This window comes from Nelumbo nucifera, chromosome 5 (assembly GCF_055504915.1).
Source record: "Nelumbo nucifera cultivar China Antique chromosome 5, China Antique-T2T, whole genome shotgun sequence".
In the NCBI taxonomy this organism is placed as follows: domain Eukaryota; kingdom Viridiplantae; phylum Streptophyta; class Magnoliopsida; order Proteales; family Nelumbonaceae; genus Nelumbo; species Nelumbo nucifera.
In genome coordinates this window covers 40,257,663-40,276,614 of record NC_142653.1, presented here as the reverse complement: position 1 = coordinate 40,276,614, position 18,952 = coordinate 40,257,663, and the positions used below count along the sequence as shown (strand labels likewise).

General features: G+C 36.6%; 1 protein-coding gene across 7 annotated transcripts; it reads left to right on the top strand.

Annotated features, from left to right (window-relative positions):
- The first annotated feature begins 1,441 nt into the window (after positions 1-1,441).
- BGAL16 (beta-galactosidase 16) lies at positions 1,442-15,477 on the top strand. Of its 7 annotated transcripts, none has more exons than XM_088889054.1 (20): positions 1,442-1,845; positions 7,744-8,051; positions 8,265-8,360; positions 8,423-8,535; positions 8,866-8,932; positions 9,136-9,228; positions 9,338-9,481; positions 9,653-9,747; positions 10,086-10,194; positions 10,678-10,762; positions 10,903-11,021; positions 11,120-11,284; positions 11,787-11,968; positions 12,662-12,753; positions 13,080-13,189; positions 13,315-13,422; positions 13,942-14,049; positions 14,298-14,443; positions 14,560-14,896; positions 15,242-15,477. In XM_088889054.1, exons 2-20 carry the CDS (start codon positions 7,890-7,892, stop codon positions 15,350-15,352), a joined length of 2,442 nt encoding a protein of 813 aa, XP_088745180.1. In that variant the 5' UTR covers positions 1,442-1,845; positions 7,744-7,889; the 3' UTR covers positions 15,353-15,477. The 7 variants fall into 7 exon arrangements, with proteins under 7 accessions (XP_088745180.1, XP_010243519.1, XP_088745181.1 ...); XM_010245217.3 differs by having other exon boundaries at positions 7,770-8,051; positions 15,242-15,476; XM_088889055.1 differs by having other exon boundaries at positions 1,443-1,845; positions 7,927-8,051; positions 15,242-15,475.
- The last annotated feature ends 3,475 nt before the right edge of the window (positions 15,478-18,952 follow it).

Below are 18,952 nucleotides of genomic sequence, written 5' to 3'. Positions count from 1 at the left end.
GGTCACCTAATCTTGTGGATATTATTGGACCACCAAAAGATAGAAAGCAATTGATCCAATGGTTAGCATCCTCTAGTATGTTGATTACTGTCTAATCGTTGATGCAAACCTATCTGATTTTTAAGTTAGCACCCAACAGTATTTAATCAACCACAGGTAGCCTTCATAATCCAGTGGTTTTAATCAGATCAAACTGATCAGTGGTGGTGGGTCAGTCTAACCTAGTCTGAACTAGGGAAATGATCTGGGTCATCATACTATCATAACTTCTCCTCTTACATAAGATTATTCAAAGTATTAGAGGATAAAGATAAGAGTGGGTCATCATACCATCAAACTGACCTGGTCTATATCAATACATATCAAACTCTATCATGATAAAACATAACAAATTCAACCATATCGTTATCCCAATTCCAAAAACAAAGTATATATGAATTTGAAACTTTGAATTTCAGCGGTTTAACAGGGTCGATTGATTGGTTTGAAGTTCATTTAAAAATCCATTTTTTTGTTAATCACATTGATGAATGGTGATTTGGCACGATCTAGTAAAAAGGGGATACATAGACGTGATCTACTCGAGGGGTGACAATTCAGCCAAACGAACCCGGTCCACAACATTTGGAGCTCGGATGTTCAACTATTTCAGCCCAAAAACCACCTCGACATAGAGACACCTCGACACCCAATCCAGTTTGGGACTAAAAAACCAAAGTACCAGTTCGGAGCTAAAGAGCCAAAACACCACATAATCGACTCGAAAAGCCTCCCCAATGGACTCTGAATTTCTCGGATCACGATGAGATTCATCCTATCTCCACCTGAATCGGAGGTAGACGATAAACCTTATCAACATATTGCTCTCCTTCAAAAACAGAACAGATCTTATCCGCACAGCCCAGAGACCCCGGAGCTCTTTCGTAAGGCCCACGACTATTCCATTATATAAGGACATAAAACCCCAAGGCAAATGTACGCATGATTATTTTACTCACTAGCATTCAAGCATTCAAGTATTAGCTCACATCCACAGTATAGTACTGATTTGAGTATCAGAGTGGCCTCATCGGGTTAGCTACCCCGGGTTCTCTGATCTATTATTTTACAAATTGGTCTAGCTCGCCATGCAACTAGAGTTCGGATCGTCTTCCGGTTAAGAATATCTAGATCGCGCACCATCACAGATGAACCACCCGGTCATGAACTCTTGTCCAGAATCCATGCATCCCTAGTGTATATAACACGGTTGCTCTATATAGCCCACCAAGTCATCATCATCGAAGTAGTAAAAGAAAGCACACTTTGATGTCTGAGCCGTTTGCTTCTATTTTAATCAATAGTTCGTGGCTGATACGGTCAAATTCCAGCTTCTCTCCCTGTCTCAGTCTACCACCAAAACCTCTCTCTCTCCTTTTACAAAACCAGTTCGATCGACTTCACAAATTTAAAAGCAAATGAAATCAGAGGCTCAGAGCCCAAGCATATCTCAAACTCTCTGGACATTTTTATTCTTGAAGTTGCCATCATATTGAAGTTTTCAGTTTTATTTCCTCGTGCTTGAGAGGTACAGTCAGGTGAAGTGGGGTTTATATTTGAACTCCCGATTGAACGGTGAAGTAAGTGAATAAGATTTTGATGGGTTTGTTTTGCTGAGAGAATCGGTTAGAGATGGGGATCTGTTGGTCGTATTGGGCTGTGTTTTGGTAGCACTAGCAATCAATATTGGAGGAGTCGGAAGATGTCACCTGCAAACTGCAACCGAAGTTCGCTCATCATCGACGGGCAGCGGAAGACAAGACTGTCTTCTCCGGTTGAATTCACTATCCTTGCAGCACTGATCAGGTACTCCACCACATTTCACATCTCTCTCTCTCTCAATATTTATTTAAATAATCAATATCTAAAGAGTGTCTTGGGTGAGTTAAAACTTGTTAGGTTATAACTTATATTAGAAGGAAGCAAGTCATCAGCCACCGCTGTGCAATTGTTTTCAGTGGGTAAGATATGGTTTTCTGTAGAAAAAAACCTCAAGTTCGATGCTGCTTAATCTTGATCATTTAATCCATTTTTATTTTATAAAAATCTTGTTTGTTTATTGAGGTTTGAGTTTGACTCATCTAGATATTTGTTTTTTCCATGCATGCATTTCTGACCGTCAAAATTAAAGGATGGCCTGCTGGGCTGATCTATTGCCCCTCAAAGTTATAGACTGGGTAAATATGAATAATTTGAGGTATGGATGGAATTGCCAATTTTGCCAATCTCCAAATTCCATCATTTGGGTGCATTTGTTGGTGTCTTGAAATTTGATAAGACACGGAATAGGTTTGGCCTTTGAATCATGCTAAGATTAAGGGTGATCATTTCATTTCTACGGAATTTAGTGAGGAACACAAACCAATTCATCCAATTATAATTATAGTTCTTCTTTCTACCCCAAAAGAATATAATTCTTATGTGGCAAGAATCGCTCTATTCACTGATTCTTCAATGATTTTTGGTAATGGGCATAACTAAGACCATCTTCTGGATCAAACGGTTAACTCTTTGTTATTCACTTACACAGTAGCATCTTGTTTGATGGCTGGCAATTTAGGGGTGGAAGTTGGGTTGGGTTGGGTTGTGTTGAGGTCAATCTTAACCCAATTCAAAGTTGGTGAACCCGGCCCCAATCTCCAATCCTAACCCTAACTCAACTCAATGATTTTGTTTTGGCCGGGTTTTCCTAGGCTTCAACCCTAGTTAATCCAATCCCAGGTTAAGTCTGGTTCATATGTTTCTACCTCAACTCTAATCTGATTCAAGCCGACGTTTTCATGCGGGGTTCAGTCCAACCTGGCCCAAGTAGGGTTGTCAATGTATTCCATATGTATGAAACCCGTTTTGACATCTGATCTGATTATTTTGGAATTTGGATTCTAATGATCTATTCACATAATTGAATTGGATTTGGATTTTGTAATTAAATTTTTATTTAAAAATTGAAGCAAATTCTAATTAAATCCGATTCTGTTCCAAGTCTAATAGATTTTCAATCTGATCCCACCTGATCAGATTATAATTGTTGTTTTTATTAGTCGGGTCAGATTTGAATGTTGCTTGATTCGATCCGAATACAGCCGTAGCCCAAGTTGGAGTCCTTGGGGATGGGGGATCACAAGGTGTTGTTGGGACAAAACACCACGACCTTCATTAATGAATCTTCCTGGCTCCACCCTGGCCATTGTTGAGTGAAATAATTAATTCAGTTCATTTGTTAAATTAACTGACAACATTAATTTATAAAGTTCTGCAATTAAAAGCATTACCAGGTATTATTTTAGTGTTTTACTTTCACTTGGACTGTTGGTGTCTTTTTCTCTTTTGTTGTGATGCTTGATTTTTTTTCTTAAATGGATATTTGGACGTTTGAGCAGCTTGAGCTTGATTAAAGAGGTTACTATGTTTTGTTTTGTAGATGGCCTGGTTCTTGACTTATTTTCAATGTCATAAATATTTAAAGGGTGGATTTCTAAAACCTCCCTTAAAGGTTTGGACCATTGCTGAAAGTTTATAATTATAATTATCTCCCTTGAATTTTTTTGATATCATTGCAAGTATATCGCCTTTAATACTCTAATAAATACAAAAATATCCAAAATACTCATATAGTTATTTGAGCAAAATTTTATTTTCTAAATTTTTTCTTCATATCAATTGCTACCCCAAGCCTTTGCCGTTTCTTTTTCCAAAATTGATTTATTTTTCAAATTTGCCCTTCATATTAATGGCTCAAAGATAAAACTGCAACTTTAAACTCTCTTTTCTTTTTTTTTTCTTTTGTATATATTTGATTCCGTGGGCATTTATGGATGGACCATTTATTTCTTTAAATGTATTTGTACAACTTTATTTTAGGGTAAAATACAAAAACCTACCCTCAAGTTTCTGACAATAATAAAATCTTCCCTTTAGTTTTATTTTAACAAATACCTCCCCTAAACTTTTAAAAAAGTCAATAAAAACCTCCCTTCTGTTACTGACCCGACAGAAAATTATAAAATTATGAAATTACCCTTGTTAATGTCAGAGCATTTTTTGCATTGGACCCTTCGGAATTACAGATCAACGTCACTCATCCAGGGAATTACAGATTGACCACGTGTATGGTCACAATCACAGTAGTGTTATAATAGTCTCCAATATTTTTTACTAAGCCCAAGCATAGGCTCCTCCTCCTCCTCCGATAACCGAAGCAACTAATCTTCAACAGTATCCACTTCTCTGCAAATGTTCGTTGATGAACTCCCACAAATAACAAAGCTCTACGGTTATTCCATGCTATATCGCCTTTCCATTCCTTCAAGTCTCACCATCGACATGTATCAAAAGAAATGGGTACTAATTCACAATACTCCCTCTTGCTTCTTTGTCATGTTTGATGAACTTTCTCCACTTTACTACAGAAGTTCCATTGTGACTTGCCTCCAACGTATGGGACCTCCTAAATGCCCGCTACTACTCCCGGTCCCACAATTGAGACACTCTGAAGAGTACCAACTTATGTGATGTGGCAAAATCATCTCCCTCAAAATCACATACTCCCATGGGATCGAACCGTCCCCACTGCCTTTCCCAAGAACGGTGGCGTTTCCACTGTCGTCCATCTCCACGGCGGTGTCCAGGAGCCACAAAGTGATGGCAACACCTTTGCCTAGTTCACCTCCAACTTCAGACACACTGGACCCGCCTCGTCTTAGCAGACTTAGACACATACCCCAACGTCCAACACTCCGGGAACCTGATCATGAGCTTGTCTCTGCAATGACAGATGAGCTTCAAGAAAGCATCATTATCTTCCCGAATTATAGAAGAATAAATCGAAGAAATGCCAAGTGGGGAAGCTAAAGAGAAAGAATGGAAGATATGTGTGACATCTAATCGCATGATGAGACCAGATTGATATATACTTTTGATAAACAAGTGAAGCTTGTCATTTGTAATGTCCTCCGTGATATGAGTGACAACAAGGTCACTCATTACTCTGGTTCCTCTCCTAAACAGAGTTTTCATTCCTTGCAGAGCAACCGAAGAATCCCAAACCCCAACTTTCGTTGCTGCTCTTGGCCTTGGTAGAGATGCTGCCAATACCCAGGTTAGAATGGGTATTTGAAAAAAAAAAATGATGCATCAATTAAATGTTTTCTGTCTAAGTTAGTGATAGAAGGGAGGTGTTTGTTGATTTTTTTTAAATTTCAGGGGATGTATGTTAAAATGAAATTAAAGGAGAGGTTTTTGGATTTTACCCTTTATTTTAAACATTTTTCACTTTAAGATTCGCATTTTTTCAATAAAAGTCCACAGAACTAAACATCCTCTTTATTGTTCATAAAGTTTATACTTTTTTATTGTAGAAACCAAATTCAATAATAAATGTATGGATATTTTGGGCATTTCCATATTTCTTATTTAATGGATTTTAATAAAGGGAGTCTAATTGCAACTATATCAAAAAGTTCATAGAAGATATTGCAATTACCAAATTTAAAAGAAGGTTTCAACAATAGTGAAAATTTTCAAGGGAGGTTTGAGCAATTTAATTACCCATATTTCAAGTTGCTTGATCTTGTAATGAATTAGGTAACTATGGATCTGATGCATAATTTAATTTTAGTAACTATGGATCCTTTTTTTATTAATGCATCCTAGTCATCAGGCTCTGATTGTTTGTCGTGCCAATCTGAATCAAATACAAATTCTGCTATCTAGTTTTTTTATTAATGCATCCTAGTCATCAGGCTCTGATCATCTGTTAATTTGTTTATAATTATGATTTGTGCTTTTATCTGATACAAAGTTTGTACTCTTTGTCTCTCATTTTGCACTTTTTGGCTGTGCAAGTTTTGCATCTTAAAAATACAAAATTTGCACCACCTTCCTCCTGCCTTAATTGTCTCTCATACAAAGTGGAGACTAACTATCATCTTGCTTCCTACCCCACCCCAAACAAACCTCTCTTCTACTTCCTACTTCCATTAATCTTAATTTATATGGTGTGGGGAAAACATCATTTTACTTCTCACAAACAAATAAGACAAAGGGGACATTTGGTATCATGGCCGTTTTTACTTGAAATTTTGCCACATCTTAGCACCTAGGTTTTTTGAGTTTAATGCCCAATTTTCTGTTCTGAGTTAAAACAGTGATAAAATGTCTCTACTAGAAACATAAATCAGGGGTGTCTTAAAAAATATCAATTTGGTGTTGGGTTCAACCATGGTTTTTAAAACTGACCTGGTGACCGAACCGGTTAGGGGTCCGGTTATCGGATCAAACGGTTCGAATGATAAACCGGCTGGTTCAGCGGTTTGCTGATCAAAATCAATGGTTTTAGGGAAAAACGATTAATTCCCAATTTTTCTAGTTCGACCGTCCAATCCAATCCAATTTTGAAAACCATGAATTCAACTATGATATCGGAAAGATATGATATTCAAAAAACTTCTGACGAATCAACTGAAATTATAAATACCATAGCCAATCAGATGTTAATTATCAAATTTCATAAACGGGTTTTAATTGATCAAAACTCTTCCGATATCATGCCTTTCCCGCATCACAGACTGATGCAGTGCTGACATAGATGAAAAACACATATCTCACTTCTCAGTTCTCACCAAACAGGATTTAAGTACAAATAATAGAATTTACACTCAACCAATTTTCGTTCCCATGTATATATACCGATGCAAATGAAATTTGCACCGCAAACAAAGTGAACCTATTAAAACACTTAATAAACTATGTTAATTTCAGTTCGAAATACACTGGAATCTGAAGTCACGCAATGCCCCTGGTTGCACCAGATCCATAATGGTATCGGAAGCTCCGCAATTATATATGGGTTTGACTAACCCTATGGTTATTGTTCATTCATCGAGAATGCACCATACAATATTGAAGTCATCTTTATTCTTTACTTATGCCTATTGCCTATGGTTTCTTCGGGTTTACGTCTATCTACCATCCTAAAATAGTAATTTCATGTCTCTAACTCTCTCTCTCTCTCTTGCACGTGCCACCCAGTCAGTCCGGGTCAGAGTTGACCCATAAGTCATAACCTGAACCAAATCTTAGAGTTGAAGTTTTTCGGCAATAAATTTTGTGTAGTTAGTAAGCAGGTTGTGGACTAATGGCTTAAGGGCGAAGCTGAAGTTGGGTTTAAAATATTTCATTGTTTAATTGTTTTATTAGAAACTACCCATTTAGCTCTTCAATTTCAGCAGTTGTCCAGCAGAATTCGAGGAGAAAATGTTCAAGATCTAGTCAAATGATCAGTCAGTGCGGTGTGGTGGGTCAGTCAGACCGGTTGGATTTCAGAACCGGGAAGTACCCAGGTTTTAAAAGTTCAGTTTAGTCTGATCAACTTGGTTTGACTCGGCATTCAATGGTTATAGCCGGTCTAACCCCATAAAAATAAAGTTGACATATGCATCACTAGTTCACTACTCATCAACTGCCATCCTTTTCTGTCAATTCTTCTCTAACTTCCTAAAACTAGCCCCTAGCTCTAAGCCTTTCCTATCTTTACTTTTTTAATGAGAGGTAGAACCTTTTCATTGCCTTATATAAACTAATTTATGTCTCATATCATCAAATTCTCCCAAATTGGTAAGCTCCATAAATCTGTACATCTTTCTTCTACTGGAAAATTCCATTAGTTTATTCTCATACATTACAAAGTGATATAAAGAAAGCCAGTTGTATGTGTTTCTTTCATGCTTTAGAGCTGAGTTGAGGCAATGAGGTCAGATTTGTATATAAATTGAGATCAAAGGAGAGAAATGGCGAGCAAGAAGTTGAGGATTTTGGCTTGCCAAGAGAGTTAGTTTGGCTTTGGGTTAGACATGGTCTGGTGGTTATCTTGGGTGGTGGTGGCAGCAGTGGTGATTGGAGGCGGCAGCGTCCGAGGAGGGGATGTTACCTACGATGGGAGATCGCTCATCATCGACGGGCAACGGAAGATTCTCTTCTCCGGCTCGATTCATTATCCTCGTAGCACTCCTAAGGTACTCCATCAGTGCACAAGTTTCTCTTCCTCTTGTGTATGGAATTTATCGGTCACCCATTCATTTAAAATCTAGAGAAGAAATAAATCACCAAAATTTCATTGTTCTGGGTAGGTAAGATATGGGTGGTTCTCGGGAGAAGGTCACACTTAGTTGTATGCATTCTTAGCATCATTTGTTTCCTTCATTTCCTTCCTACAAACTTTTCTTCAGATGTGGCCATCTTTGATATCTAAAGCCAAGGAGGGAGGACTGGACGTGATACAAACCTATGTGTTCTGGAACCAACATGAGCCTCAACCAGGCCAGGTTCTCTCTCTCTCTCTCTCTCTCTCTCATTTATGCCATTAATGGTGTATTCTGTGTAACAGTATTATTTCCAAGGAAGATATGATCTGGTGAGGTTCATCAAGGAAATCCAAGCACGAGGACTCTATGTAACCCTCAGGATCGGACCGTTCATAGAAGCTGAATGGACTTATGGGTATATTAATACTGATCTTAGATTTCTAGTCTTTGTGTTGTGATTTATATAAATACTTTAAAGTTCATGGGTTTCACTTACATTGGGACCCACAATAAATGGGCCCATTCAGCCAATTCCAATATTTTCCTTCTGGGCCGAATTTAAGAAGCCCAATTTCGATTCAGATCGGTTGGGTTGAGATGAGAATTGAGAATAAAATGGAAAATTGACTGGTCGGGCCAAGAATGGTTCGACGGCAAACCGGTTCTTTCCCCGGTTGGTAAACATTAACTATTTAGCCATTAATATAAAATGGAAAGGATAACTGGAATTGTTATGGTGATGCAGGGGGCTACCTTTCTGGCTGCATGACATCCCAGGAATCGTCTATCGATCCGATAATGAACCCTTCAAGGTATTATGTTCTGTATCCAATTCCCAGGTTGAGCTGGAACTGAAGATGCCCAACCTGAACCGGGCTGAAACTGGTCCAGGATTTGCCGAACCCAATTGTCCATATTAATAGACCGGTTCACCCCGATCCATGTGATATTACGTATATTGTGGTGGTACATAAAATGAACACTTTGATTCACGTATGCTCATTCATGTGTACAGTATTACATGCAAAATTTTACAACCAAGATAGTAGAATTGATGAAATCAGAGAAGCTGTATGCTTCACAGGGAGGCCCAATCATACTATCACAGGTAATTAAGCCCAAGATAGATAACACTTTTGGCTCCTTCTTCTTCTTCTTCTTCTTCTTCTTCTTCTTCTTCTTCTTCTTCCATGATTTAAGGTTGGTTTTTTGTGTAGATTGAGAATGAATACAGAAATGTTGAAAGAGCTTTTCATGAGAAAGGGCCACCTTATGTTCTTTGGGCTGCGAAAATGGCGGTCGGGCTCCAAACTGGTGTTCCATGGGTGATGTGCAAGCAAGACGATGCCCCTGATCCAGTGGTCTTAGTGCTCCAGTTTCTTCAACCAAAATTCTTAGTTTTATTACAAGTCTCTTAGTCTTAGCTAGGATTAATTCCACCCATGGCTTTTCTTCTTTGAAGTATTTTTTGATGGTTTTTGCCTTTTGGTTGGCTTTAAATTCTTTCTAGTTAACTTCATTATTGTGTGCAGATCAATTCATGCAATGGGATGAGGTGTGGAGAAACATTTGCAGGACCAAATTCCCCTAATAAGCCATCAATATGGACAGAGAATTGGACATCTTTGTAAGTTTTCACCTATTCAGTATTCAATCTGTTAGCATGTTCTTTGAGGATCATGTTTCTAGTCTAAGCATGAAAATTATTCTTTGTTAAGAGTCCGGCTATGATATAGAAAAGGTATGATACCTAAAAAACTGATAACCAACCAATCGGTCTCATAGAAGTGAAGGTAACCAATTGGGGTGGGGGGAGGGGGGGTTCTTCGGGTATCATACCCTTCCGGCATCATAGAAAGTGCCCTTTGTTAATGCTCTTATTGCAAATAAAATTGGGTGCTCGTATGCTTTAGACCCAACTAACAGTCTCTTTTCTTCCCCACCCCCACCCAAATAAAAATGAAGCTATCAAGTATTTGGTGGAGAACCATACATAAGGTCTGCTGAAGACATTGCTTTTCATGTTGCACTTTTTGTTGCTGCAAAGAAGGGAAGCTATGTAAATTATTACATGGTATGTCATTTTTAATCTTAACAAGCAAGTTTTTTTTTTTTTTACTTTGTTTCTATCAATACTTTCAAGGGATTTATGATCTCTAAGGCTGTGTTTGGTTTGAAGGAAAAAGTAGGGAAAGAAAGGGAAATGTAGGAAAACATTTACAAACCTTATATAGATTTCCCTATGTTCCCTTCCTTTCCCTATCTTTTCCTTCAAATCAAACATAACGTAAATAGAACAGCAATGGAGTTCTGGTTGGAAAATTCCCAACCCAATTTTGAGACACCAGGTCAGACTAGAAATTGTTCAGTCTGAACCTTGTTTCTAATATGGAAGATGGGCCAAGATCTACCATGCTTTATGCTCGTTTAACTTCAACATGATTTTGCACTGGTACAAGATACTCAATGTAGATAGTTTAATTTAGTTTAGTTTGACTTATTTTTTGCAAATATGAATGTATCTAACAATGCAACTACTCTGAATAAGTGAATATAGTATCATGGAGGAACAAATTTTGGGAGAGTAAGCTCTGCTTATGCAACAACAAGTTATTATGATCAAGCTCCTCTTGATGAGTATGGTGGGTGACTTACATTTCTGATCTTATCACATTATTTGTATATATTCTTTAAATAAATTTGAATTTTTCTTTGATTACCATAAAAACAAAGAAAAGAGAGAAGGAAAAGGGGGAAGACTTAATTTTCTTGGAACCTGTAGGTTTGACTAGGCAACCAAAATGGGGTCATCTCAAGGAATTGCATGCAGCAATAAAGCTGTGCTCTGAACAATTGCTCACGGGAACATACAATAACTTCTCATTAGGCCAACTACAAGAGGTAAGAACTTAGGTAGAGAGCCCTGTGATCTCCTATTATATCTCTTAATTTTCTTTTTTGTGAATGGATGATAACAACTGTTAATTTCTTCCTTGCAGGCTCATGTTTTCCAAGGAAAATCAGGAGGTTGTGCTGCTTTTCTTGTAAACAATGATATAAGAAATACTTCTACAGTGTACTTCCAAAATTCATCATTTGTACTTCCTCAAAAATCAATTAGTATTCTACCAGATTGCAAGAATGTAATCTTTAACACAGCAAAGGTTCTCTCTCTCTCTCTCCATCCCTCCCTCCCTCCAATATATAATTAAATAGTATAGTATAGATAACTACACTTCCTTTATGATTTAATGCTGAATCATCAAAATAAGTCTAACATAAGTTTAGCTTTTCTATTGGAGATTTTAAAAATAAGCTTCAATTTATTTTATATTAAGTATTAACAATAAAATTATAGGGAGAGTTTGAAATTTTGGACAAGGTTTTAGGAGGGAAATAAAATTTCTTTAATTAATTACTTGGTTTACTTGTCTTACCAATTGCATTAAAAACAGATATTTCACTAAATAAGTTTTGAATAACTATCTTTAATTGGAGAGATGTTGAAAATTGGTCTTCAACTTGTTCGCTACAAGTGTAAATAATTAAACTAGATTGGAAAACTTGTAATTATTGGAAAAGTTTATCTGAGAGAAAGAAAGAAGTTTGCTCGTAGTTGTATTTATATCTGTAATGTCATTTTTTTTTCCTTCATTATGCCTGCAGGTAAGCTCACAGTATAGTGCAAGATCAACATGGTTAAACCAAAAGTTGGAGTCATCTGAGCAATGGAAAGAATTTAGTGAGGTTATCCCTAACTTTTCAGACACATCTGAGAAAGAAACTACATTGTTAGAACACATGGGTACAACCAAAGATGCATCTGATTATCTATGGTACACTTTCAGGTAAGTCAAAAAGATCATTTAAGTAGTCTTACAGAAAAATGTCAAGAATTGCTTTCTATCCATGCTACTCGCTACATAGAGTGAAATAAACCTCCTACTTCTCTATTGAAGCCCAATTCATATTTGGCAACTTTTTCATAGTTTAACCACACAGAGAAGAAACTTAAAACTAGAAAATGAGTGTAGTTGAGTATATTCAGTGCCAACTGAATTAGGCCTAACTGGAATAAACCTAGGGAGAATGACGGTTCATCCCAGGGTCAGAATTTGTAGGCATAAAGTACTGTTGGGGTAGGTGCCAGATCGGAATTGATGCCAATTCACGGACGGACATTGGTGCATAGAGTGTGGGTTGTTGACATTTTGAATGTTTATAGCTCTGCAGCGGAAATCAGAAATCTGCATTGGGCCTGTCCGTACTTTTCCGATAAACCTACAGCCAAGGCCTGGTCCATCTGGAAATCCAGGGAGGTATATAGACTGGGCATAGCACTAAAGGTCCTTAGGCCAAGCCAAAATCAAGTGGGCTAGCCCATGCTTGAAATTGCCACCCCTACTCTCTCCCCCCTATTTCATATGTGGTGGATTGAAAATGCTCCCACTATTCTGTATTACAAATTTGAAAGACTAATAATATATTGATTAGTGATATTTGCTTACTAATTCCAGTCTTTAATGTAATAATTAATGCAGCTTTCAGCAGAACTCCTCTGCTAAAGGGAATATGCTTCAAGTTTACTCCCTTGGACATGTTATTCATGCTTTTGTCAATAGAATATATGCGGGTAAGTATTAAAAACTTCTAGTCGCTTTTCACTACAAAAAACAAAAAAAAAAAAAACTGAAAATTTAATTTCACTGTTATTGGATACATACTATAAGTCGAGACTTCAAATGTCAAAAATATATGGAAATGTTTTCTAATTATTTTATAGGCCAAAATATATAGTTTAATGCATCTTTGTTGTGATTTGGAATGAATGGATTTATGCATCTAATCAATTGTTTTGGTTTGGAAAACTGATTTAAATAACCACTAAATAGAATTCCACAAAGCCATGCTCACAGTACATCTTCAAGGCAGTAGATGATTTTTTTTTCTATTCTCTAGGATCTGCACATGGAAGCCATGAAAATCCAGGATCTAGCCTTAATATTTCAATCTCATTGAATTATGGGGTCAACAATATTTCACTACTAAGTGTCATGGTTGGATTACCAGTAATCTCTCTCTCCCCCCTTTTTATTACTTCACCAAATTTAAATATATGTGATTATTTTTTTTATTTTAATGCCAATTTTCAGTAATTAGCATTCAGTTAATTACTTGTATTCATCCTATTAAGGATTCAGGAGCATATCTTGAGCGTAGAGTTGCTGGGTTGCGTCGGGTAAGAATTCAAGGCACTGGAAAATGGCTTCAAGATTTCTCCAAGTATCAGTGGGGATACCAGGTCTTTTCTTCAACCTATAAATAGGAGTGTTTTAATACAATGGAGAAGGTCTTTGTACTAAAATGTACACTTCTCTATGTTGCAGTCAAGGTTTTCAATTCAGCCAAAATTTTATGTAATTTCGAAAAAAAATGCAGTATCATATAGGGTGGATGAAATTGAAATAACTGTATTCTAGTATAAAAAATATTTTATGAAAATTTGGGGGGTTTGTAAAATTTTACATGAATATAATACATTTATATGAAAACTAGCCAAAAACAATATTTAATTCTATGATATATCTAATATTATTTATTCCAAATGAAGTTTTGAAAGCTTTCATTTCTTTCAGGTAATATGAAGTATTGATATTTCAGTAATATTTGGAAACCTTGGTAGAAAGCTTTCCCATGCATGAAACAATCAGCAAGGTTGCAACTTTCTATAGAATATTGTTGTCTTAAAGAAGGAAAAAGCAAATGCACAATTTTTTTTTTATTTTCCAATGCTCATGTTTCCAAATTTAATGTCATACAGGTAGGACTATCTGGGGAAAAGCTTAAAACATATGGAGACCAAGGATTGGCTAAAATTCAATGGAACAATCTCACAATCTCCCATCAACAACCTCTTACATGGTATAAGGTATATGGTATGATTTATGAATTTAAATCTAACTGTTGTATTTTAATTATCCATCATAGAAAAGTACTGGATGAAAATACCATAATCATGTTTGCTAATATAGGTTTACTAGTGAATACTTTAATGGAGAGCTTTCAAAAATCCCTATTGATGAAAAGTTTTGGGTAGATTTTACTTTCTGCTAAAACCCATTTTCTGAGAATTTTATTAATTGTAACCAGTTTTAATTTCATTCAAAAAATTGACAGACAACATTTGATGCACCAATTGGAAATGACCCAGTTGTTTTAAACCTGAGCTCAATGGGGAAAGGCGAAGCTTGGGTTAATGGCCAAAGCATTGGCCGTTATTGGGTCTCATTTTACCCAGACAAAGCAGACCCTTCACAGACATTGTAAGTTGTAGCTCTGGACTTGCTTTTTAGATATTTATTTTGGATTTTTTTTCTATTTTCCCTAGTCTGTAATAATTTTTTCCTCCACCACTAAGGTTCCATCTCTCATTCCTCAGGTACCATGTGCCTCGATCATTTATCAAGAATTCAGGGAACCTCCTGGTCCTATTTGAAGAATTTGGTGGGAACCCTCTGAAGGTCACATTGGAGACTATTACAATCTCTAAAGTATGTGGACACGTGTTGGAATCCCATTTGCCACCGGTGGTTTCATGGTTAGGTAGACAGAATCAAACACACCCTCGAAGGAAACCAAAAGTTCAACTTGAATGTCCTCATGGAAGGACCATTTCAAAAATTCTATTTGCAAGCTTTGGAAACCCTTCTGGTGATTGTAAAAGCTATGCTTTTGGAAGGTGTCACTCCTCTAATTCCAGAGCAGTTGTTGAGAAGGTGATCTCTCTCTCTCTTCCAAATTTGGAATAATTTCTTTTGATAACCTTTTGCTTAGCATTTGATATAAAAATCTTATGGGGTTTTCACCAATATGTATATTCTTTTTTTTGCACTAAAAGAAACAAAATCATACATATTAGAGATTACCCCCCTAACCTTTTCTTTTGATTTTAATTTATGATTTCACTCAATTTCCTCAATGATGTCTATTACTATTTGTAGAATTTGTTTCTTTAGAAACCCAGTTTTAATTTATGTTATTATTTCTTCAGTAGCTTCCAATTGTTTTTTCTTAAATAAAAGATATAATCCATGGTTTTTTTGCTACTCCATGTTTTTCAGGCTTGTTTAGGAAAGAGGCACTGCTCTCTTCCTCTATCAACGAAAAGATTTGGTGGGGATCCATGTTCAGACACTCCAAAAGCTCTGTTGGTGGATGCAGAATGTAGATGAAATTGACTCTAAATGGTCTTATTATCATAATACATTACAAATGGGTATTCAATCAGAAAAAAGAGAACATTTTTAATGATATAGCAAGTATTTTTGTTTTAAAAAACAGAATCATGCCTATTGCCAAACACCCCCCTTAATGTTTAACCGGAGGAAACACCTGAGATGGACATGAAAGCTAAGTAGATCTCCAGCCAACCTTTTTCACTCATGAAATCACACAGTTTTGGAGCAACCATTTTTATTTTTATTTTCTCAAAATTTACTTTTTGTGCATATATAGGATGTCAACAAATAACCATTCCAAATTTACTAAAAAAATCCCCCAAAATGATGGGTTGGTTCCCCTCATTTACAGTATAAATCTATAAGTTTCTAAAAGTGATGCAATTCCAAACACAAAATCAATTATAATTGCTTTCATTTTAGGCCTATCAAAATAAGAACATACAAAAGCTTACATTTAAATCATTGAACTAAGGGACCATTTGATGACTGGTAATTGGCGAAACTGAATTCCTCATTGGTTCGTTATCCACTTATGACTTATCCTATGCGACGCTTGACCTGCCAACTGAAGTTAAGTTGGAACTCAAATCTATTTGGATTTGCTTTTGCTCAACAAGGTGCTTTACACCATAGCAGCTAATCAGATCAATTTGGCATTGGTAAACCATTTCTTTAGTTTAAGTAAATAAGCAAAAATGATTAGCTTAGTAAGAATGTCGTAGAAAATCACTTTTTAACAATGTTTTGGAACCTCCATTGACCTGGATGGTCGGACTGTTTGGCCCGGGAATCGTTCAGACAACTGGTTTTGTTTCACCCTAAACCCAGTCCCTGACCAAAAATCGTTGAATTGGTCAATGACCCGTCAACTCAGGCTGCCAAACTATCTGCCCATCTGACCCATTCAACGGTTTTTAGCCTTTTATTTTAATTATTTTTTAATTTTTTATTAAAACAGACTGTCCGTTCAAACTGGACAGTCAAACCATCAAACGGTGATCAGAACGGTTCCAGTTCCGGGTCATTTTTTAAAACATTATTTTTTAATATGGGGATCCATATACAGTGTATTGTCATTCATGGGAGGTGTTCCTTATGCATGGCTGTCATGTCTTGTGGGTAGGTGTGGTAGCAGATCCTTAGTGGAATTTTTGGAAAGGTCGCAAATACACTAAAATAAAAAGCAGTGTAGGCCTCTGACCATTAAAAGAAATAAGATGTTTTGGTAGCCAGTTAGGCAATTAGTCATGAGGATTAAGAAAAGCAGTGTGATATTTAACCAAATGCCTTCATTATATATAAGCTACATTTGTTGTGATGAAGTGGTGGAAGACAATTTACAGGATGTTTGACAATAGAATTCGCATTGACACCCCACAGAGTGTGCCCCACATTATATTCCAATCATGGGAACATCTCCCCATGACAAGTATGGGAAATGTTCTCAATGCACGTTAAGATGTGCATATGGGGTACTAATCTGAACTCTTTACAGCATAGTTGATTTTGATTTTGGAAACAAAAAACAATTGTCATATCAATAAAATTATATTATTTTGCTGATGTGGTAGATGTTTTTTGTTTTCAAAAACAAAACCAACCATGTTCTCAAACATCCCCCTTAAATACTAGAGAATTTCATTGTATTTCACCCCCATTTTATAACAAAAAAAAACATTGTTTTCGCCCTTTACAAACTGAACCATAAACACCTTAGACTTTTTTTTTTCTTTTTTGTTTTTTGTTTTGGGGGGATGGGGGGTGGGGGGGGGGGGGGGACATATACACACCTTAGGCTTAGGAGAGAAAAAGGAGAAGATCAAAGACACAAAGATAATGCAAAAGTAAATCAACCAAAGCAACTTGCTTACTTTGTTTAGGATGCAAAAGAACTTGATAATCAAGCATAATATAGATTTACATTTTTACAAACCAACCCCAATCACGCAATCAACCAAAGGGGTTACATGTTTTAGAAGATGCCCCAAATAACTTGTTGATTTTTAAAGTAAAATAGTTTGTTGATTGGGGTATTCCTTAAATTCAATCACCTTACCCAAGTGTTAAACATTTGGCTTAGTTTGGAAGAAGTACAAATACAAATACAAATATGGAGAGTGCAAAACCTTATATTTTGTATTATTTTATATATATTTGTATTTGTACTCTTTCCAAATTGAGTCATTGTTGCAATCATAGTCGCAACACTCCCTTGCGACCCCCAATGGAACATAAACACATCAGCATTGCTTATATAATGTTTTGAATTTACTTCCATCCCTGAACTGTTGATGTTTCATTGGGGGATTACAATGGAGTGCAGCAATCAATGGTAAGAAGAGAAAGAAAAAGGAGTGCTTCAGTCATTGTCTTAGAATATGTGAACTCTTACCCAAGTACTCTATGTTGTTCATGGCTAGTATATAGACCCATTCATGGGCTCAAACTTTGGGCCATGCCCATTAAAATTTTGGCAAAAGCCAACCCCAACCCCAGCCCACGAATAGGTCTACTAGCATGTTACCTATAAACATAGTTCTATTTTCTTTTTTTTTTGGTAAAAGATGAGACTTCATTAATTCATAAAATCATGGTGGATACATAGCGTTGAAGTCTTGTTAGAATGCTTTGCCAAGGTTTGTTTGTAGATTGTTAACATTCCTCCTGAAAATAATGTTAGCAACTTCATGCGCTAAATTGTTAGCTAATTTGGTGACGTGAGAGAATTTCGGACTTCTAAAACGGGAGGCCTTGCACTTTATGCCTTCCAGAATGCTTTGCCAAGGTAGGATTGGCCTAGAATGATTTGTTTGTAGATAATCCACCGCTACTTTAGAATCAGACTCCAGCTCAAGGCTTGGGAGATTTAGATTCTGTGCTTCTTTAGCTCCTAAACGTAATGCCAGAGCCTCTTTAGTGATGACTGAGTCACAGGTTGCTTGTTTACTTTTTGCTTTGAGTAACTTTCCTTCATGATCTCAAACAACACAATATAAACTCACAATGTGAGATTTCTGGTCAAAGCCTACATCACAATTCACTTTGAAACCATCCCTTAGAGGGGTATGTCCATCTGCTAAAGCCTTGGGTCTAAAGCAATTATTAGTGGGAGCAAGAGTGGATTTAGGGAAGAGTTCCCCAGAAGCCTTAAACTCTAAAATATCACTACCATCGGGTGTCCCTATTCATCTCTACAAATTTCATTGCTTCCAGCCTTCCATATGTTCCAACAAATAATAGCAATAAGAGAACAATATTTCTCTTTATCGTCTTTCATGAATTTTGAACCTTGGAACCAAGTTGTTGCCCACTCTGAGAAAGGTCTGCTACTCACCATGGATGAACAGAAAGTGAAAGGACTACTAAGCCAAACCGCCCTCACAAAATGACAATTCATTAGCATGTGCACGAGATTTTTTGGCTCATCTTCACATCTATGGCAGTAGGGAGAACAATTGATGTTCCTTGCTCTTAAATTAACTTTTACAGCTATAGAATTTACACTATGTTTCCAAGTGAATTTCTAAATTTTGGCAGGCACCTTTAATTTCCAAAGTTGCATATCATTTGGAGAGGACTTCTATTAGGCCT

Bases quoted from the DNA above. Each gene is read 5' to 3' on its own strand.
- BGAL16 (XM_088889054.1), top strand. From the start codon at position 7,890: ATGGTCTGGTGGTTATCTTGGGTGGTGGTGGCAGCAGTGGTGATTGGA. The intron at 13,423-13,941 runs GTCTTTTCTTCA...AATGTCATACAG, and splicing joins AGTATCAGTGGGGATACCAG to GTAGGACTATCTGGGGAAAA. The intron at 14,050-14,297 runs GTATATGGTATG...AAAAATTGACAG, and splicing joins AACCTCTTACATGGTATAAG to ACAACATTTGATGCACCAAT.